At 37.2% G+C, this 22,973-nt stretch overlaps 1 protein-coding gene across 9 annotated transcripts in view; it reads left to right on the forward strand.

Moving 5' to 3' along the window:
* arid4b (AT-rich interaction domain 4B) overlaps positions 1 to 22,973 on the forward strand; it is a 193,930-nt gene that overhangs the window by 155,391 nt on the left and 15,566 nt on the right. For all 9 annotated transcript variants that reach the window (XR_014533265.1, XM_083539879.1, XM_083539880.1 and 6 more), the window contains 5 exons: positions 2,652 to 2,724; positions 7,051 to 7,145; positions 10,786 to 10,883; positions 11,074 to 11,257; positions 16,589 to 16,794. Coding sequence is in view for 8 of the 9 variants with exons in the window: in XM_083539879.1 (XP_083396005.1) it covers positions 2,652 to 2,724; positions 7,051 to 7,145; positions 10,786 to 10,883; positions 11,074 to 11,257; positions 16,589 to 16,794 (656 nt within the window). In the remaining variant the exon portion in view is untranslated. The remainder of the gene's footprint in view (positions 1 to 2,651; positions 2,725 to 7,050; positions 7,146 to 10,785; positions 10,884 to 11,073; positions 11,258 to 16,588; positions 16,795 to 22,973) is intronic.

A 22,973-nucleotide genomic window follows, 5' to 3' on the forward strand; every position in this document is an offset into this window, starting at 1 on the left:
ACTACATTTATTATCCTAAATTAGATGCACCTGTTTGAGGTCGTTAGCTGCATAAAGACACCTGTACACCCCATACAATCAGTAAGAATCCAACTACTAACATGGCCAAGACCAAAGAGCTGTCCAAAGACACTAGAGACAAAATTGTACACCTCCACAAGGCTGGAAAGGGCTACGGGGAAATTGCCAAGCAATTTGGTGAAAAAAAGTCCACTGTTGGAGCAATCATTAGAAAATGGAAGAAGCTAAACATGACTGTCAATCTCCCTCAGGCTGGGGCTCCATGCAAGATCTCACCTCGTGGGGTCTCAATGATCCTAAGGAAGGTGAGAAATTAGCCCAGAACTACACGGGAGGAGCTGGTCAGTGACCTGAAAAGAGCTGGGACCACCGTTTCCAAGGCGACTGTTGGTAATACACTAAGACGTCATGGTTTAAAATCATGCATGGCACGGAAGGTTCCCCTGCTTAAACCAGCACATGTACAGGCACGTCTTAAGTTTGCCATTGACCATTTGGATGATCCAGAGGAGTTATTGGAGAAAGTCATGTGGTCAGATGAGACCAAAATAGAACTTTTGGGTCATAATTCCACTAAACGTGTTTGGAGGAAGAAGAATGATGAGTACCATCCCAAGAACACCATCCCTACTGTGAAGCATGGGGGTGGTAGCATCATGCTTTGGGGGTGTTTTTCTGCACATGGGACGGGGCGACTGCACTGTATTAAGGAGAGGATGACCGGGGCCATGTATTGCGAGATTTTGGGGAACAACCTCCTTCCCTCAGTTAGAGCATTGAAGATGGGTCGAGGCTGGGTCTTCCAACATGACAATGACCCTAAGCACACAGCCAGGATAACCAAGGAGTGGCTCTATAAGAAGCATATCAAGGTTCTGGCGTGGCCTAGCCAGTCTCCAGACCTAAACCCAATAGAGAATCTTTGGAGGGAGCTCAAACTCCGTGTTTCTCAGCGACAGGCCAGAAACCTGACTGATCTAGAGAAGATCTGTGTGGAGGAGTGGGCCAAAATCCCTCCTGCAGTGTGTGCAATCCTGGTGAAAAACTACAGTAAACGTTTGACCTCTGTAATTGCAAACAAAGGCTACTGTACCAAATATTAACATTGACTTTCTCAGGTGTTCAAATACTTATTTGCAGCCGTATCATACAAATAAATAGTTAAAAAATCATACATTGTTATTTCTGGATTTTTTTTTTTTAGATTATGTCTCTCACAGTGGACATGCACCTACGATAACAATTTCAGACCCCTCCATGAATTCTAAGTGGGAGAACTTGCAAAATAGCAGGGTGTTAAAATACTTATTTTCCTCACTGTATATGTGACAAATAAAAGCTATTCTTCAGTTCTTCTTCTATTTATTTAAATTGATCTTGTATAAAAGAAATTACAGTTTAATTTATATCAACGCTCCATACACTCTAGAAATGGTGCAGTTCAAGTTAGCCACAGCAGATATAGGTAGCATTGGAGTGACATCAGCATCCCATCTGATTGATTAGCTAGAGGAGGAGCTGTATATCTAGAGCTAGTGGACCAATGATGATACTAAGGCCACTCCTGATTTACATAAAAGAACTGCAAAACCTGTAAACACCTGCACAAAACATGGAAACATGGAAAAAATGCAAAATAAAAAAAAGAACATACAAAACAGAAAAACATGATTTTATATGCGATTCTGATCACTTTAAATGTATTTTTCCATTTTGTGTGATACATTTTTAAATGTTTTTACATTTTTGTCTCACCTTTTATTTTTTAATCCGTGTCTGTTATACCTAAAAAAAAAAAAAAAAAAAAAAAAAAAAAAAGATCAAATAAACATGTTTATTGCATTGGAAATTTAAAGGTGTTTCTTTTAATTAAAAACAACTAGTATGATATTTATATCCTCTCAACCATGTGTGAAAAAATATGCACACTTTTATTGTTTCCATGTGAATTAAGAGGCTAAGCAGCAGATATCAATATCCCTGGATTAATTGATAAGCAAGTGTGATCACATATAAAAGCTGATCTGCCCATTCAGGCATATGTTAATACAATGCGAAAGATGAAAAAAAAGACAATCAGACAAAAACAATTTTCTGGGAATATTATAAGGCAATTACTAAAAAGTTTAAAGCTGAGGGTATTTACAACCAAATCATGTGATTAATGGAGTTTTAGCACTGTATGTGTGGTCTTCTCCAACACAATCCCCTTCTTGCTTTCTCTCTTCCTGGCTTTTTTAAAATAACCAACATGACAATTCGCTGTTTAGCTATTCGAGTGCCAGGTGTGTGTTGTGCCCTCATCGTTTTACTTAAACAGATAAAAGGTTTAAACTTAATTTCAGGTGTAGCATTTGCATTTGAAACATTCAGTGTGAAGTTCAAAGAGCGATCAATGCCAGTGAAGCAAGCCATTAGGTAAATGCATAAAATTGCACACATTTGTTAATAGTGCGGGATTTTGTAAATTCTATATTAAAGCCAATTTTTTTTTCTTTTTTTAATAGAAAACAAATGTATTAAAAATAAACAATATTTACTGAACATAAATAAAAAGAAATAGCTTACAATGTCATGAACTTTTAAAATTTATTTTATTTGAATTCATTTATTTTTTTAATGTCCAGGAGGAGGAGGTGGAGCCCTTCCCAGAGGAGAGGGACAATTTTCTTCAACAGCTTTACAAATTCATGGAGGATAGAGGTAAAGACCTTAAATTACTGCTCTTTTAATTAACACATGTATTCCAGTTTTCTCTGTATTCCAAGTATTCCAACAACAAGAGCTTGAGTTTGATATCAAAAGATGAATATTAGAAGATGTAGCAGAAATGTAGATGTACATGTTTAGAAGGTTTTGTATATTTTATTGCTCTATGATGAAGTTCCCCTGGTTAGAATGGATGCCTTTACAGAATCATAAAAAAATATATTTCAGTAAGCAGCCTTGCAAGCTCAACTGTACCACCTCCACCATGCCTGACTGATAAAATTGTGTATGTTTTGAAACATGAGTAGACCATTTTATTTCTGCACACAAGGTCTTGCATCATTTTGGTAGAGCTTAATATTAATTTCATAACTCCTAATTGAGAATCTGATTCTTACTGCTGCTGAGTAGTTTGCATAAGTCAATCTAACAGGGCACACCACAATGCTCCATTATTTTTTATCATAAAAATTGTTTTGGTTCAAACAAAAGGTGACGTATAAGAAAATGAAAGCTAAAACCCTGGTTTATCGTCTACTGTCCATCTTTTCATTTCACAATCCCAAATGTCTATACTATATAACCAGATAACAGAAATGGCCTTGCCCTTCTATTACTTGCCATGTTTTGGTCTGGGTTTTATTGGTTTTGTTTTTATCAGTCGTACACTTTAAAAAAAAAGGAAAGAACAAAAAAAACTTGCTTATACTTTATAGACAAAGCTTTGTGGCCATCTGTTTTTTAACATTCCATTCCACATTTAGTCCCCAGTTACAATAACCTTCACTGTATTCCTATAGATTTTGTAGTGTGGTTGTGGAGATTTTTTTTCATATATCCATAAGAGCTTTAGTCAGGAACTGATGTAAAGTGAGGAGGCAAGAGATCGAGTTAGTTTTTCGATTAATCCCAAAGGTGTTCAACAGGGTTAAAGTCAGATCTCTATAGCAGTTTGTTCAAGGTCTTTCACTCCATCCCAAATAACCATATCTTCAGAGCTAGCATTGTGCACAGGGGCATTGTCATGCTGGAACTAATTAAGGAAAAATATTAATGCTACCACATCAAAAAGACATCATATATAATTGTGTGCTTCCAATTTTGCACAGTTTGGGAAGAGCCACATACTGTAAGCAAAAGGTGTCCCAATCCTTTTGTTTGTATATTGTACAGTCATGTGGAAAAGAAATTACCCCTTACTCTTTGAATATGAATTTACATATCAGGAGATAAAAATCTAAAATGTCTTAAAAATAGGTAAGTACAACAACATGTGACATTTTATACTGTTTGTGACGTATTATACTATTATTTATTTTAACATTAAAATGTGACCACCACTATAGAAGCTCAGGTTTTATTGGTTTGAGAGCCAGAGTCTTTAGGTCATGCCAAGGAGGAAAGCCATCAGCATTGATGTTAGAGAAGTTATTGTTGCTGCCCATCAATCTAAGAAGGGTTATAAGCCAATTTTTTAAACAATTTAAAGTCTATTCATCTACAGTAAGAAATATTATTCCCAAGTGGAAAACATCTGAGACAGGTGTCCCAGGAGTAGCCCTCCCAGCAAATTCACCCTTAGTCCATATTTTGCAGTGCTCAGATAAATTGCAAGAAGGCCAAGAGTTAAATCTGGGATTTTGCAGGCCTCAGGTAGTGCTCAGATTTTTTATACTGTTTGTGACGTATTATACTATTATTTATTTTAACATTAAAATGTGACCACCACTATAGAAGCTCAGGTTTTATTGGTTTGAGAGCCAGAGTCTTTAGGTCATGCCAAGGAGGAAAGCCATCAGCATTGATGTTAGAGAAGTTATTGTTGCTGCCCATCAATCTATGAAGGGTTATAAGCCCATTTTTTAAACAATTTAAAGTCTATCCATCTACAGTAAGAAATATTATTCTCAAGTGGAAAACATCTGAGACAGGTGTCCCAGGAGTAGCCCTCCCAGCAAATTCACCCTTAGTCCATATTTTGCAGTGCTCAGATAAATTGCAAGAAGGCTAAGAGTTAAATCTGGGATTTTGCAGGCCTCAGGTAGCATGTTAAATGTTAATCTTAAAGACAGTACAATTAGACATAGACTGAACAAATATTGTTCAGTCTATGGGGCTGTCAGAAGAAAGCTTCTTTTCTCTAAAAAGAAATGGACATGGCAGCAGGGTTTAGGTATACAAAGTTGCTCTGAACAAACCACAAGACTTATGGAACGATGTCCTTTGGGCAGTGTTTGGCCATAATGCACAGCATCACATTTGGCAAATAACAAATATAGCATCTCAACACAAACACCTCATACCACTGTCAAACACAGTAGTGGAGGGGAGATTATTTAGTTTGGTTTTGTAGCCACGGGTCTTAGGCAGCTTGCATTCATTGAGTTGACCATTATACAAAAGTATTTACAATTGTATTGCAAGGACATCTGTCCAACAGCTAAAACCTGGCCAAAATTGGGTTATGACAATGAATTTCACCATTTCAGCATTATTTTTGTAAAGATAAATTATAATGTGTAATATGTCATGTGTTTTGTTCATCTGACTTTGTATCACTTAATTCTAAGGCCTGCTGAAGACCAGAATTTTATTTATTTTTTTTTATTTCCTGATACGTAAAACCTTTAAATTCAAAGAGGATGTACTTTCTTTTCACCCAACAGTGTGTCTGTGTCAATTACACTAAATGTTCTCTTTTTACTATAAAAAATTAAAGAATCAGCTAACCACCAGTCATGGTTACAAATTCAAAGCAGTTTGAAGACCTAATATGCAATAATAATAATATGAAAAATAGTAATATGCAAAGTGGCAATGCAATATTAAAAATGTAAATGTATTTCTGTATTTATATTTACTTTTCAATTACCATATGTGCAAAGTTTGGTGCAAAGGGAAAATGAAATTTTAATTATATAATTTACACTTGCCATTTCCAACAGTAGTTTTAATATGTAAATTACATACTAATTTTAACACTTTATAAGTTGCAAAATGAAAATGAAAATGTGTTACCCACATTGATATGATACATGTAAATGTCCCATCAGAAATGGTAGCAAAATTATCATTTTAATGTTATTTGTCCTAAATGCATTTAGACTCACGGTTAGTGCACCTATTATTGCATTTTTATCTTAACTGCAGGGGGTTATTTGTAACGCAATTCAGTGTGTATTTCAAATGCTTTCTGAGCCAAAAAAAGGTCACAAAATGGTGATTCGAATGACTTTTTTAATGCATTGACACACAGACGATTGAAAAATGCATTTTCAAATAACACCCTGAAACAGCCCAGAAGAAGAAAAATGTAAACAGTTAAGGAAAGAAAAAGAAAAAAAAAATATTGTATATTGTGCAGATAAGACATGACTGCCCATAATTAACCATTGACATTTAGACTCATGTTCAAAAAAAATTATCATATTTAGGTGGTCACTGAATTCACTCTAATAAATCCCTAATAAACTGTTTATATGTATGGCACAAGAAACCCAAATTCTCTGAGTTTACTGGTAAACCCCAGTGGACACAAGGTTTACAGGGATAATAATAGACCTGGCTCATAAATGTTTATGTAACTCATGATTGTGGTAGCAAACTCAGAAGTCAGCAGACTGCCAGTTTACAAAGAATTGCTTACAATCTAATTGCCATTAACTTTATCATACAGCAAGACAATGGCCTAAAACAACTAGGCAGTCCACAAAGAACTTCAGGGGAAAAGTGGAAGGTTTTAGGCTTGCCAATTCATTCACCAGATCTAAACCTAATTAGGATTAAAATGGGACCACCTAAACATAAACATGATTAATCTGCAGAACAAGCCTGAGAAAGCAACGCACACAAAGAACAGTTTGGTGATTTCAGTGGATTGCTGGCCTGTTGCAGTTTATGCAAGAAGGGGATATAAAAACACATATTAAGTGTTATTTATCACTTGTATGTTACTGTAATTTACCCACCCCAAAATTGGGTGGTGAGCTACCAAGTTTGTTTTTGAAGATAACACATCTATATAAAAATATCAGAAGATGAAATCTGAAATTTTGATCTAAACCTAGTGTCCTTCTGGTGACAAAAGCCAGTTCAGCAATATTTCCCAAGGGAGACCTTGCTGTCCCCTTAATTTAAATACTTTGAAAGTGAAAGTAAACTTTTTTGGTGCAACCCTTTCAAAAAATGTTATATAATATAGAGGGCTAGATATGTTTTAGAAGTTCTCATAGAAGTTCTGCAATTTGGGAAGATTTAATTGTGGTATTAATCATGTTATACACAGTTTTGCTGATATTCTCTAACCAATTCTTTGTCAAGGCACACCCATCAACAAAAGACCAGTGCTCGGCTACAGAAACCTGAACCTCTTTAAACTCTACAGGCTGGTGCACAAACTTGGAGGATTTAACTCTGTAAGTATTTGGTTAGTGTTTGGTTAATGGTTAAGGGTAGTAAGATATAATTATAATTATATAAGATAACGTTATCATCTAATTTGAATGGTTACAGGTGGGAACTGAAGTTAGAGAGACAGTGCTGAGGGCATCAGCAATTTTAGCACATAGAATCGGTCTAAAACCTTTACCAATTAAATGAGATTTTTTTTTTGCTATCCTTTAAAGTTGTCTTTTTTATCTAATTTTAAATTTCACTATATACTCTATTAACATAAAAGTGAGGGGGTTGTTTGCATTTTAAATATGTTTAGGTTAATAAATTACAGTATTCTTCTACATAAAAAGAGAACTTGAAGCAATTATCAATGTCTGCTTGATATAATATACACATTTTTACATTCATGCCAGGACTACAATATTTATTATCAACAAATTTGTTTTAGCACATCACAAACTAGTGAAATACATTATTCAAGCTAAAATAAAACAGAAAAAAAAAAAGACTAATTATACAACACTGCTGGCCTAAGGACCTAACTTGCTTAATTTTATATAAAAAAATGCTTTAGTGTAAATTTGAAAAACAGTGGGGGTTGTAATTATACATTGCATCCCACGTACATTTTATTCGCATAAACATAAACTATAAGGTTTGAAAATAATAAATACCACAGTACTGTGTGTACTGTGGTATTTGTCACTACTGTGTAGTAGCAGATCTGTTAAGTACTTTATTTTGTGAGGTGTGGTCTCTAAGGATCTGCATGTTTAGCACATCTTACAGATACTGGATTGGATTGAGATCTGAAGGATTTGGAGGGCAAATCAACACTTTGAACTCTTGTCATGTTTGTCATTTAAGCATTGAGGAAAGAGGAGGCAACTGCCATTATCATTTTGCAATGTTGTAGCCTATTCCAAAATGGATTCAATACATTATTTTATAAAAAATTCTACAAAAAATACCCCATAATGACAAGATGAAAAAAAGTTGTTTGAAATTTTTGCAAATGTATAAAAAAATGAAAAGAAATGACATGTACATAAGCATTCACAGCTTTTGCCATGACACTCAAAATTCCTGTCTATATAAGGTGTGTAACATTATATAGACAGGAATTTTGAGTGTCATGGCAAAAGCTGTGAATATAAGGTGTGTAACCACCAGGACTCTTCCTAGAGTCCAAACTGAGTGATCAAGGGAGAAGGGCAAAGGACAAGAACCAGATAGTCACTCTGAAAGAGCTCCAGCGTTTCTCTGTGGAGAGAAAAGAACCTTCCAGCAACACTTCACCAATCAGGCCTGTATGGGAGAGTGGCCAGACAGAAGCCCCTCCTCAGTAAAAGGCAAATGACAGCCCACCTGGTGTTTGCCAAAAGGTACCTGAAGGACTCTCAGACCATAAGAAACAAAATTCTCTAGTATATTAAAAAAAAGATTAAACTCTTTGGCCTGAATGGCAAGTGATCATCAGCTGGACAATACCATCACTACAGTGAAGCATGTTGGTGGCAGCATCATGCTGTGCAGATGTTTTTCAGCAGCAGGAACTGGGAGACTAGTGAGGACAGAGGGAACGATGAATTAAGCAATGTACAGAGACATCTTGATGAAAACATGTTCCAGAGCACTCTGGAGCTCAGACTGGGGCGACGGTTCATCTTCCAACAATACAATGACCCTACGCACACAGCCAAGATAACAAAGGAGTGGCTATAGGATGACTCTGTGAATGTCTTTGAATGGCCCAGCCAGAGCCCAGACTTGAACCTGATTGAACATATCTGGAGAGATCTGACAATGGTTGTACACCGATGCTCCCTATCAAACCTGCTGGAGCTTGAGAGGTCCTGCAAAAAAGAATGTGAGAGCCTGCCCAATAATAGGTGTGCCAAGCTTGTAGAAACATATTTAAATACTTTTAAATATGTTTTAAATTTAAGACTTTTAAATTAATTTTTTATTTAATTTTTTTTTTCAAAGATTTCAAACAAACTTCTTCATGTTGTTATTATGGTTTATTGTTCGTAGAAGTTTGAGGAAAGTTATTAATTTAATCCATTTTGGAATAAGGCTGTAACATATCAAAATGTGGAAAGTGGAAAACTGAAGCACTGTGAATACTTTCCATATGCACTGTATTTCTATTGCTCCATGGTCTAGTTCTGATGCCTGTTGCAGGTGCTTTGGGCAGTTAAAAATTCAGCATGTTGTGGATATATAACCACATACAAAACAAGCTACAATGCACTGTGTTCTAAAACTTATCATAGTTGACATTAAATTTGTCAGGAATTTGTGCTGCAGTAGTTCTTCTGTGGGATCAGACCAAAAAGGCTAGCTATGGGCAACATCTTACTTTTGGTCTCATCTGTTCGAAGGACATTGTCCAGAAGCTTGTGGTTTGTCCTGATACAACTTTGCAAAACTAAGCCATACTGCCATGTTTTTTTTTTTATAGAGAACTTTTCCAAACAAACCATACTTTTACATACATATTGTTCAGTCTTTTTCTATTTTTACTGTCATGAACTTTCAAATTTAACATGTTAACTGATGCTGTAGAGTTTGAAATGTAACTCTTGGATTTTTTACATTTCTCTGAGAATTTTACAGTCTGATTTTGTGGTGGATTTGTTGGGTTGTCCATGCCTGTGAAGATTGGCAAATGTCTTAAGTGTTTTCCACTTGTGAATAATTTTCCTCAATGCAGAATCTGCTTCTTCTTTTGGCTGCTCCAGGCGGGACTCACCACAGTGGATCATCCATCTCCATATCACCTTGTCCTGCCTTTTTTAGACAAAGCTCCTCACTGTAGAATGATGAACATTAATTCTTTTGCAAATGGCCCCACTTGCTGATGATCACTGAATCAAGAGTTTAATTAGCCACACCTTCCTGGTACATTGCCTCTTATATATATATATATATATATATATATATATATATATATATATATATATATATATATATATATATATATATGTCCTGATATATAAAACTAGAACTATATATGCCACATGACTATATAATGTATACACTGTTTGGGCAAAAAAAAGTCTTCTCGAGCACGTCTCAAAAATTCTTAAACAGGATAAATCTGGACTATGTGGTGACCAGTCCACATATAAAAATGTTTTATGGTCACTGAACTACTATTCACAATTCCAGCCCGATGAATCCTGGCTTTGTCATCTTAAAAGGTGGAATAAAAAAATCCACTAATAAAAAAAAAAAAACGGGGTCATTTGGCTGAGAAGAAAGTTTTCTCATAGCTAAAAATGTCATTGTATCACCCAGATGCTAATAATATTTGTTGTCTTTGTTTTAACTACATTAAAATTTATTCAAAGGAGCAAAAATTATAATCTTAACTTGCAGCACATGTACAAGTTTGTTTTTACAGTGTTTTTAGGCAAAGAAAGTTTTCTGCTACATTATTTTCCTTAAACATAAAAACATAATATAATAAAAAAATATATATATATATTTCTATGTTCCCTTTAAGTGAAAGGTTTAAGAAAGGCATTGCTTAGCAGTATCTAAATTTGCTCATCACAGAATTTTTTCCAGTCACATACCTTTGGTTCCATTGTTACATTCTGAGCAGTTGTTCATTTATCTCTCTCAACTCCTCCAATCATTTCACTGCAGATTGAAAGTGGATCTGTTTGGAAACAAGTCTATCAAGATCTGGGAATCCCTGTGTTGAACTCTGCTGCAGGTTACAATGTCAAATGTGCCTACAGAAAGTATGTAGTCCAAGTCATTTGCTATCACTAAAAGAAATGCATTGAAAAAAAATTATTCTGTATGTTTTACAGTTTCATAAATGATTATTGTGTATTATTTAACTGACACTTATTTGTTTTGCAGCAAAATTTGTTTTACAGTTTAGAAAAAAAAAGTTTAGTTTTTAAGGGAGACGTGCATTTTCCACAGGTATCTTTATGGTTTTGAGGACTACTGCACCTCAACGGGGATCACATTCCATATTGACCTCCCATTTAAAGCAACAGAAAGTTCTTACACAGATAGTAGTATTGAAGGACCAGCGGAGAGAACAAACCACGTTTACCCAAGACCTGATCCAGAGATTTCACTAAGCATGAAAAAAAATTTCAAGGTATTAACACATCTCACCACTCTTTCATTACATAAGAAATAAACTTCTTTAGTGTTTGTAAATAAATTTGTGCATAATTTGGTTGCAAAATGCCATTAGTAACATAGCGACATGCCATTATTTGGTTATAATCTGATTAAAGAATATATCAAGTTTTTTATTAGAAAAATGTGACTTACATTGAACAATATGTTTTCCACATATTATAATGGATTACCTTTAAAGGATCCACTGATAAATACAGTGGGGGAAATAATATTTTGATCCTCTGCTGATTTTGTACATTTACCCGCTTACAAAGAAATAAATAGTGTAAAATTTTTATAGTATGGTGGTTTATTTTAGAGAGAGAGTAAGAATATAAAACAAATAATAATAATGAAATAAATTAATATTATAGCTAAATTAATTTGCATTTAGTTGAGTGAAACAAGTATAACCAGCAAGAATTTAACCAGCAAGAATCCAGCAAGAATCTAACCAGCAAGAATTCTGACTCCCAAACACCAAAATTATTCCTGTCCCTTTAGGAAAGTACTCCTTAATAACTCATTATGTATGTAAAAGACACCCGCCACAAAATCAACCTCTTCCATTCAAACCACCATGGGCAAGAACAAAAAGCTGTCAAAGGATGTGAGGGACAAGAATGTAGACCTGCACAAGGCTGGAATGGGCTACAAGACCATCGGCAAGAAGCTTGGTGAGAAAGAGGCCACTGTTTGCAGGATAATTCGAAAATGAAAGAAAGCTCTGGAGCTCCATGCAAAATCTTACTTCATGGGTTAAGGATGATTCTGGTATAGGTGAAGGATCAGCCCAGAATTACACAGGAGGAGCTTGTTAATGATCTTAAGGGAGCTGTGACCACAATTGCCAAGAAAACTATTGGTAACACACCAAGGTCTTTCTGCTTAAGAATGCACATGAACAGGCCCATCTGAAATTTGCCAATTAACACCTGAATGGTTTAGAGAAATTTTGGGAGAATGTGATGTGGTCAGATGAGACAAAATTGAGCTATGTGACATCAACTTTACTCGCTGTGTTTGGAGGCAAAGAAATGCAGATTATGACCACAAGAATACCATCCCCATTGTCAAACATGAAGGAGGAAACATTCTGCTTTGGTGCTGTTTCTTTGCTAAGGGTACAGGAAGACTTCACCACATGAGCAGGGCCATGCACTGTACAATTTTGGAATGAGAACTTCCTGGCCTCAGCCAGAACACTGAAGATGGGTCGTGGATGGGTCTTCCAGTATGACAATGGCCCAAAAAACATGGTCACGGCAACAATCTGATGGTCTTGTAGCCCATACCAGCATTGTGCAGGTCTACAAACCTATCCCTGACATCTTTTGACAGCTCTTTCCCATGGTGATGGAGAGGTTTAAATAAAAGAGGTTTATACAATGACCGGTGTCTTTTATTCACATAACGAGTTAATATTAGGAGTACTTTCCTATAGGGACAGGACTAATTTGGGTCTGTGAGAGCCAGAATTCTTGCTAATTTGGTATGGGATCAAATACTTATTTTACTCGATCAAATACAGATTAATTAAAAACCTTTCTTTAATGTTTTTTTTTGTTTTTCTGTTTTTTATATTCTGTCTCTCTCTGTTATCCTACCATAAAATTCTAGACTGTTCTTTGTAAGGGGGTAAACTCACAAAATCAGAAGTGGATCAAATAATTATTTCCCCCACTATGGTATTATAAGTATAAGGTATTGGGACACCTGACCTTTTGTGCCATAGGTGGTTCTTCTCCAAACTTTTACGACAAAGTTGGAGGCACACAATTGTATAGAATGTCTTTGGATGTGGTATAATAAAATTTTGTCTTCACTTTACCTTGGAAACTAAAACGTGTACCAGAATGGCAATGCCACTGTTCATAACTGAGCTCCATGAAGATCTGTTTTACATGGTTTGGAGAGGAAGATCTTAAGTGGCCTGCTATAGAGCTCTGATCTCAACCCTATTAAACACCTTTGGGATAAATTGGAACACTGACTGCACCCTAGGCCTCCTTACCGTCATCAGATTTTACTAACACCCTTGTGGCTAATGAGTACAATGTCCACGAGCACACTCCAAAATCTAGTGGAAGATATTTCCAGAAGAGTGGAGGGATTACTCTAGGTTACTAGACCTAGGTTACTAACCTATCTCTAGGTTACTTACAGTGAGGAAAATAAGTATTTGAGCACCCTGCTATTTTGCAAGTTCTCCCACTTAGAAATAATGGAGGGGTCTGAAATTGTCATCGTAGGTGCATGTCCACAAATCCAGAAATCACAATGTATGATTTTTTTAACTATTTATTTGTATGATACAGCTGCAAATAAGTATTTGAACACCTGAGAAAGTCAATGTTAATATTTGTTACAGTAGCCTTTGTTTGCAATTACAGAGGTCAAACGTTTACTGTAGTTTTTCACCAGGTTTGCACACACTGCAGGAGGGATTTTGGCCCACTCCTCCACACAGATCTTCTCTAGATCAGTCAGGTTTCTGGCCTGTCGCTGAGAAACACAGAGTTTGAGCTCCCTCCAAAGATTCTCTATTGGGTTTAGGTCTGGAGACTGGCTAGGCCACGCCAGAACCTTGATATGCTTCTTACAGAGCCACTCCTTGGTTATCGTGGCTGTGTGCTTAGGGTCATTGTCATGTTGGAAGACCCAGCCTCGACTGTTCCCCAAAATCTCGCAATACATGGCCCCGGTCATCCTCTCCTTAATACAGTGCAGTCGCCCTGTCCCATGTGCAGAAAAACACCCCCAAAGCATGATGCTACCACCCCCATGCTTCACAGTAGGGATGGTGTTCTTGGGATGGTACTCATCATTCTTCTTCCTCCAAACACGTTTAGTGGAATTATGACCCAAAAGATCTATTTCGGTCTCATCTGACCACATGACTTTCTCCCATGACTCCTCTGGATCATCCAAATGGTCATTGGCAAACTTAAGACGTGCCTGGACATGTGCTGGTTTAAGCAGGGGAACCTTCCGTGCCATGCATGATTTCAAACCATGACGTCTTAGTGTATTACCAACAGTAACCTTGGAAACGGTGGTCCCAGCTCTTTTCAGGTCATTGACCAGCTCCTCCCGTGTAGTTCCGGGCTGATTTCTCACCTTCCTTAGGATCATTGAGACCCCACGAGGTGAGATCTTGCATGGAGCCCCAGTCCGAGGGCGATTGACAGTCATGTTTAGCTTCTTCCATTTTCTAATGATTGCTCCAACAGTGGACCTTTTTTTCACCAAGCTGCTTGGCAATTTCCCCGTAGCCCTTTCCAGCCTTGTGGAGGTGTACAATTTTGTCTCTAGTGTCTTTGAACAGCTCTTTGGTCTTGGCCATGTTAGTAGTTGGATTCTTACTGATTGTATGGGGTGGACAGGTGTCTTTATGCAGCTAACGACCTCAAACAGGTGCATCTAATTTAGGATAATAAATGTAGTGGAGGTGGACATTTTAAAGGCAGACTAACAGGTCTTTGAGGGTCAGAATTCTAGCTGATAGACAGGTGTTCAAATACTTATTTGCAGCTGTATCATACAAATAAATAGTTTAAAAATCATATATTGTGATTTCTGGATTTTTTTTTTTAATTATGTCTCTCACAGTGGACATGCACCTACGATGACAATTTCAGACCCCTCCATGATTTCTAAGTGGGAGAACTTGCAAAATAGCAGGGTGTTCAAATACTTATTTTCCTCACTGTAAGTAGGCATGGAGGATCATACTGGTACAGAAGTTCACTCAGATACTGCGGTGCGAGATCGTTTAGTGCTTTATACGTCAGTAGGAGTATTTTATAATCAATGCGAGATTTGATTGGGAGCCAGTGTAGACTGATTTAAACAGGGGTGATGTGGTCATATTTCCTAGATCTCGTGAGGACTCTTGCTGCTGCATTCTAAACTGACTGAAGCTCATTTATGCACTTACTCGAACACCCAGACAGTAAAGCGTTACAGTAGTCTAATCTAGATGTAACAAAAGCATGAACTAATTTTTCTGCATCCTGTTACGACATCATATTTCTAATTTTAGCAATATTTCTAAGGTGAAAGAAGGCAATCCTGGTAATATTATTCACATGAGCCTCAAAGGAAAGACTAGGGTCAATAATAACACCAAAGTCTTTGACAGCCATACACGCTGAAACAGAAACACCATCCAGAGATGCTACATAATCGGAAAGTTTGCTTCTAGCTGCATGTGGTCCTAGTAAAAGTACTTCCGTCTTATCTGAGTTGAGCAGAAGAAAGTTATCAAGCATCCACTGTCTAATGTCCTTTACACACTCCTCAACTTTGTTAAGCTGATCTCTCTCATCTGGCTTTGCTGAAATATACAACTGTGTATCATCAGCATAGCAATGGAAGCGAATACCATGTTTATGTATAATTTCACCCAGAGGCAGCATATATAAAAAGAAAAGCAGTGGGCCTAAGACAGATCCTTGAGGAACACCAAACCTTACCTCATAGAGCGTGGAGAACCCACCATTTACATCAACAAACTGGTAGCGATTAGTCAAATAAGACCTAAGCCAAGAGAGAGCTGTTCCCTTCTTTCCAACAACGTTCTCAAGTCTAGAAAGCAGTATAGTGTGACTAAGGGTGTCAAAAGCTGCACTAAGGTCGAGCAAACGGTGGAACGCCGCCATCTGTTTATTTCTCCTGAAGAAGTGAGTGGGGTGTCCAGCAGCACGGGCCAATCCCTTTCGGACATTTGTGAGTCAGGGAGTGAGCCAGAGGTGCCTCTTTGTCGAGACAAGTGTGGCCATTGACTGGGTAATGGCCCTAGCGGCCTCTTTGGTGGCTCTAAGGGTGGAGCTCGTGAACTGGCCGCCCGGGGCAACTCCCACAATTAGTTAATGCAGCAGTTCAGCCTGATACGCCTGCAGGACTGCCATGGTGTTCAGGGATGCAGCGCCGTAAGCCTGTGCGTTTTATACTTCCTGGTCGTGACGTCACCCCGCCGATAATGGCCAGCATCCAATTTTTGACTGATTACACACATTATTTCAGAGTGTAAACACTCGGGCGTGTTCCCAAAGAATTTAGACGCAGCTCGGGTTCCTGAAAGGGAAATTATAAGAGCAAATTGAGACTAAATGTGGTGCTTAAAAAGCACATACCATCCTTATGACCAGGTGTCCCAAATATGTCAATAAAGTGTATTTTCTAAATGCATTAATCAGTATATTATCACCCCATATTTTATACAGTTTATAGTAAATAGTTCCTTTATTTATTTGGAAAAAAGTGTAATTTTGCCAATACTTGTTTTTTATATTACTTTTAGGAGGGAAAATCAGAAGAAGCAGAACTTTTTAGGAACAAAGTGAATAGTCGAAACCCAAAGGACAAAGACATGGTTTATAGTGATGAAGACAGTAGTACAGATAAAGAGCTCAAACTCAAAGTTGAAGAGTCTTCACCAGCAGAAGACTCATGCACAGAGAATGTAAAGTTGGAACCATGTAAGGACCAGAACAGGGATCTGTTACGGTAGGTGTAACTTGCAATGGCGGGCTACTCTGTGAGTGTCAACAGTTTGTAATGTAATATATATATATATATATATATATATATATATATATATATATATATATATATATATATATATATATATAAAAAATTTTAAGTAAAGAGAAGGTATAGGGTACAGCTGAACAAGGTTGAACCAAACTAAATGGGTCTGCACTGTAAAAGAATATGACTGTATTCTTGCTAAAAGCAGCAAAATAGGTAATTATTTTTTTGAAAATAAGTTCAAGCAAGCAATTTAGTAAGATACTGTAAGATTATGGCACAATTACCTCCTTTTCATATGATTTGTATAGTCAGGTTTACAAATAATAGGAAATTAAAGTTTTCTGTATGTTTCTTTTGTCCATAGAAGGACTAGTCATGCAATTACCCCACTGATGTAAACATTACCCCACTTAACATTCCTTCATGCAGTCATTTTCATCTAACATGCGGATTTATGTGCATAATCTATTCTTGATACAGGTCTGGCATATAAAACCTTTGATGGAATAGGATTTTATTTAAATGAATGACATTTCTCTAACAAAAAATATGAGTGGTATTGCTATAATGTTAAATGATTAGCTTTTCTTTTTACTCTTTGACGCTGGTTAAACTAATCCAAACAGAAACCAAACAATGCACTGTTTCTTACTTTTTTAAATAAGCAAGCTAGTAGACTAGCATATATATGGTGTCTTTTGAAACTTTTTTATCTCTTGCACTGAATCTCTTTTTTTTCTCTCCACACAGTTGCAAACTGATATTCTCTATAAGGTTAAAGATAATAGTAAAGTATTACTATTATCCGCAACCTTGTAGAGAATATCAGTTTGCAAGTGTTGATTTGCCATCTTATACAAGTATGTTTACACTCTTACCTCTTAGTCTAAGTCTGAAGGAATGCAGTTGACATGAGTGTATAGGATTGGCATTTATACAGGCATTTATATATTTGGGGCATGTTGGCAATCTGTTAGATTTTCTGATATTCTGATTCAGTTTCTGATATTGCACCACTTATTTAAGTGAAGAAATTAATTATGTTTGCTTTGAAGTTTGCATGTATAGTTTTTTCCCCTTTAGTTTATTCTTTGGTATAACTGTCTCAGGATTTTATGTTCATATGGAAACATTAAAAAATTTATCTTAAGCACAATAAGAGCAATTACCCAGCTTGCTATTTGCTACTGAAGGCTGAAACCAGGGTCCTGCCTAATACCTTCTAAAACATTACTGCTGGAGTGTGAAACAACTGTGCAGGTGCCTATGTGTATGTGTGTGTCATGTATATTTAGAAGGGAGTATGAGTGTGTGTCTATTTGTGGCAACAGTTTTTACAAGGAGATGCACTGCAGTGCTGTCTGCTTTGGCTAACATTTCTTTTGATATCTAATGTAATTGTGAAATATGTTGTTCTACACCATGGTTAGGCTGTACTTTCTTCTAGCAATGACTACATGCCCAGTCTGCAGTACCAACTTAAACATCTGTAAATTCCATTTAGCACTTCTTGCTCCCACTTTATTTATATATATATATATATATATATATATATATATATATATATATATATATATATATATATATATATATATATATATATATATATGGAGGGGTCTGAAATTGTCATCATAGGTGCATGTCCACTGTGAGAGACATAATCTAAAAAAAAAAAAAATCCAGAAATCACAATATATGATTTTTAAACTATTTATTTGTACGATACAGCTGCAAATAAGTATTTGAACACCTGTCCATCAGCTAGAATTCTGACCCTCAAAGACCTGTTAGTCTGCCTTTAAATTGTCCACCTCCACTACATTTATTATCCTAAATTAGATGCACCTGTTTGAGGTCGTTAGCTGCATAAAGACACCTGTACACCCCATACAATCAGTAAGAATCCAACTACTAACATGGCCAAGACCAAAGAGCTGTCCAAAGACACTAGAGACAAAATTGTACACCTCCACAAGGCTGGAAAGGGCTACGGGGAAATTGCCAAGCAGCTTGGTGAAAAAAGGTCCACTGTTGGAGCAATCATTAGAAAATGGAAGAAGCTAAACATGACTGTCAATCTCCCTCAGGCTGGGGCTCCATGCAAGATCTCACCTCGTGGGGTCTCAATGATCCTAAGGAAGGTGAGAAATCAGCCCAGAACTACACGGGAGGAGCTGGTCAGTGACCTGAAAAGAGCTGGGACCACCATTTCCAAGGTTACTTTTGGTAATACACTAAGACGTCATGGTTTGAAATCATGCATGACACAGAAGGTTCCCCTGCTTAAACCAGCACATGTCCAGGCACGTCTTAAGGTTGCCAATGACCAGAGGAGTCATGGGAGAAAGTCATGTGGTCAGAGGAGACCAAAATAGAACTTTTGGGTCATAATTCCACTAAACGTGTTTGGAGGAAGAAGAATGATGAGTACCATCCCAAGAACACCATCCCTACTGTGAAGCATTGTGGTGGTAGCATCATGCTTTGGGGGTGTTTTTCTGCACATGGGACGGGGCGACTGCACTGTATTAAGGAGAGGATAGTGTGTGCAAACAGTGTGAGAAACTACAGGAAACGTTTGACCTCTGTAATTGCAAACAAAGGCTACTGTACCAAATATTAACATTGACTTTCTCGGGTGTTCAAATACTTATTTGCAGCTGTATCATACAAATAAATAGTTTAAAAAAATCATACATTGTGATTTCTGGATTTTTTTTTTTAGATTATATCTCTCACAGTGGACATGCACCTACGATGACAATTTCAGACCCCTCTATGATTTCTAAGTGGGAGAACTTGCAAAATAGCAGGGTGTTCAAATACTTATTTTCCTCTCTGTATATATATATATATATATATATATATATATATATATATATATATATATATATATATATATATATATATATATATATACACACACACACACACACATACACATACATACACATATATATATGTGTGTGTGTGTGTGTGTGTGTGTGTGTGTGTGTGTGTGTGTGTGTGTGTGTGTGTGTGTATGTATGTATATATATACACACACACACATATGTGTATGTATGTGTATGTGTACAGTACAGACCAAAAGTTTGGACACACCTTCTCATTCAAAGAGTTTTCTTTATTTTCATGACTATGGAAATTGTAGATTCACACTGAAGGCATCAAAACTATGAATTAACACATGTGGAATTATATATGGAATTATCTACATAACAAAAAAGTGTGAAACAACTGAAAATATGTCATATTCTAGGTTCTTTAAAGTAGCCACCTTTTGCTTTGATTACTGCTGTGCACACTCTTGGCATTCTCTTGATGAGCTTCAAGAGGTAGTCACCTGAAATGGTCTTCCAACAGTCTTGAAGGAGTTCCCCGAGAGATGCTTGGCACTTGTTGGCCCTTTTGCCTTCACTCTGCGGTCCAGCTCACCCCTAAACCATCTCGATTGGGTTCAGGTCCGGTGACTGTGGAGGCCAGGTCATCTGGCGCAGCACCCCATCACGCTCCTTCTTGGTCAAATAGCCCTTGATGCCTTCAGTGTGACTCTACAATTTTCATAGTCATGAAAATAAAGAAAACTCTTTGAATGAGAAGGTGTGTCCAAACTTTTGGTCTGTACTGTATATATATATATATATATATATATATATATATATATATATATATATATATATATATATATATATTACACATGCATACATACACACACACACACACACACACATATGTATTGTTTGTTGCAGCAGCTGTCCGCGTGACTGGTCTCAGACAATCTTGGAGGTGAAGATGCTGGATGTATAGATCCTATGCTGGTGTGGTTACAAGTGGTCTGTGGTTGTGAGGCTGGTTGGATGTACTGCCAAAGTCTCTGAAACGCTTTTAAAGAGGGCTAATGGTAGAGAAATTAACATTACATTCACAGGCAACAGCTCTGGGGACAGTCCTGCAGTTAGCATGCCAATTGCACACTCAAAACTTGTGACATCTGTGGCATTGTGCTGTGTGATAAAACTGCACATTTTTAGAGTGGCCTTTTACTGTGCCAGCCTAAGGCACACCTGTGCAATAATCATGCTGTCTAATCAGCATCTTGATATGCCACACCTGTGAAGTGGATGGATTATTTTGGCAAGGGAGAAGTGCTCACTAAAGCCCTATTCGGACAGGACTGGTTTTACAGGGGGTCGTTAGAGAAATTTCTGTTTCACAGACGTTCTTTGTGATTTTAATCCCGTCCGAATCTGCCATGTCTGTCTTTTTCGCACACAACCTCTGTAAAAATTCCAGAGCAAATGACTGTTTTTTAGCAAACTCGGCGGTCCTCTGAGAAATCTAATCCCATCTGAATGTCTGTGATTGCCGAAAAAGTTTTTTCTAAAACGCGTTTTCTTGTGCAGTCTCCAAAACCATCAAACACTATGATGAAACAGGCTCTCGTGAGAGTAATCTCAAGAAAGAGAAACCAAGAGCTACCTCTGCTGCAAAGGATAAGTTTCAATTTTCAACAGTAGATGTGTTGAAAATTGTCATTTGGTCTGATAAATCCAAATTTGAGATTTTTGGTTTTAAGTGCTGTATCTTTGTTAGACATGCAGATGGTAAACTTATGCATGTCTAACATGGTAAAGAACTGCTGGTCATCCCAGGTGATTCATGTCCAGGTCAAGATCTCCAAATAACACTTCATGACTCTCTGCTCTCCCCTTCAGCCACTGCTCGTAACCTTGGGGTAACTATGGACAATGAACTGTCCTTCTTCCCACATGTTGCTAATGTTGCTCGTTCTTGTCGATTTCTTCTCTATAACATCCAAAGGATTCGACCATTCGTCCACACAGGCTGCCCAGGTGCTTGTTCAGTCTCTTGTCATTTCAAGACTTGACTACTGCAACTCTCTGCTGGCAGGTCTTCCCCTGAACGCTATTCGTCCACTGCAAATGATCCAAAACGCAGCTGCACAACTTGTGTTCAATCAGCCCAAGTTCTCCCACATCACCCCACTGCTGCGCTCCCTTCACTGGCTTCCAGTAGCTGCACGTATCAGATTCAAAACACTGATGCTTGCCTACAAGGCCAAAAATGGACCAGCACCATCTTACCTCAGTGACCTCATCACATCTCGCACTGCACCACGGTGTCTGAGATCCTCCAGTACTGCTCGACTGGTACCTCCTTCTCTCAGAATGAGAGGTAGGTACACTTCAAGGCTCTTCTCTGTTCTGGCACCGAGGTGGTGGAATGAACTTCCCCTATATGTCCGTACAGCAGAGTCCCTGACTATCTTCAAGCGACGACTGAAGACCTACCTCTTCCTGAAATACTTAAATTAGCACTTCCAAGCTTGTAGAATTCAAGGGTTATATTTATATTAAGTTTGTAATCTTGCATACCAGTGTAGATTTATTCATTGCTAGAGACTCAAAGCACTTTTGTACGTCGCTCTGGATAAGGCGTCTGCTAAATGCCGCAAATGTAAATGTAAATGTAAACATACGGTTTCTGAATATCTGGTTCCCACTATGAAGCATGGAGGAGCTGTATTGGTGTGGAAGTGCTTTGCTGGCAGTATTATGCATGCAGAATTATGCAAATATATATATATATATATATATATATATATATATATATATATATATATACACACACACATACATACACACACACACACACACACAGTGTTGGGCAGTAACGCGTTACTGTAACGCAGTTACTTTTGACAGTAACTAATACTGTAAAGCATTACTTTTTAAATAAAGTAACTCCATTACCGTATGGAGCGTTGTCTGTTAATTTTTTAAATAAATTAATTTTGGCTGAAGTGTAGCCTACAGTCTAAATGAGAACCACTGTAAACACGAAGAACACGCACTGTAGGCGTGTTTCCGTTTATTCAAGTATGTGCAGCAGTAATGGCGAGTCAAGGCGAGAGCAAGACGAGTTTCTCAAAGTGGATATATGCTCATTATTTCACTTTAGTTGAGCATAGAGACAAAAATGTTGTAGTCAAATGTAATCTGTGTCTTTCTGGTTTGAAGGTCATATCTACTGCGATAAACAGCAACTCCAATCTGTGGAAGCACCTCCAGAAACTGCATGCCTCGACGAAGCTAGAAGCTAACCCGGTGTTATGTTGTAAATTTTTTATA

The sequence above is a fragment of the Silurus aristotelis genome (assembly GCF_946808225.1).
Source record: "Silurus aristotelis genome assembly, chromosome: 4".
Classification (NCBI taxonomy): domain Eukaryota; kingdom Metazoa; phylum Chordata; class Actinopteri; order Siluriformes; family Siluridae; genus Silurus; species Silurus aristotelis.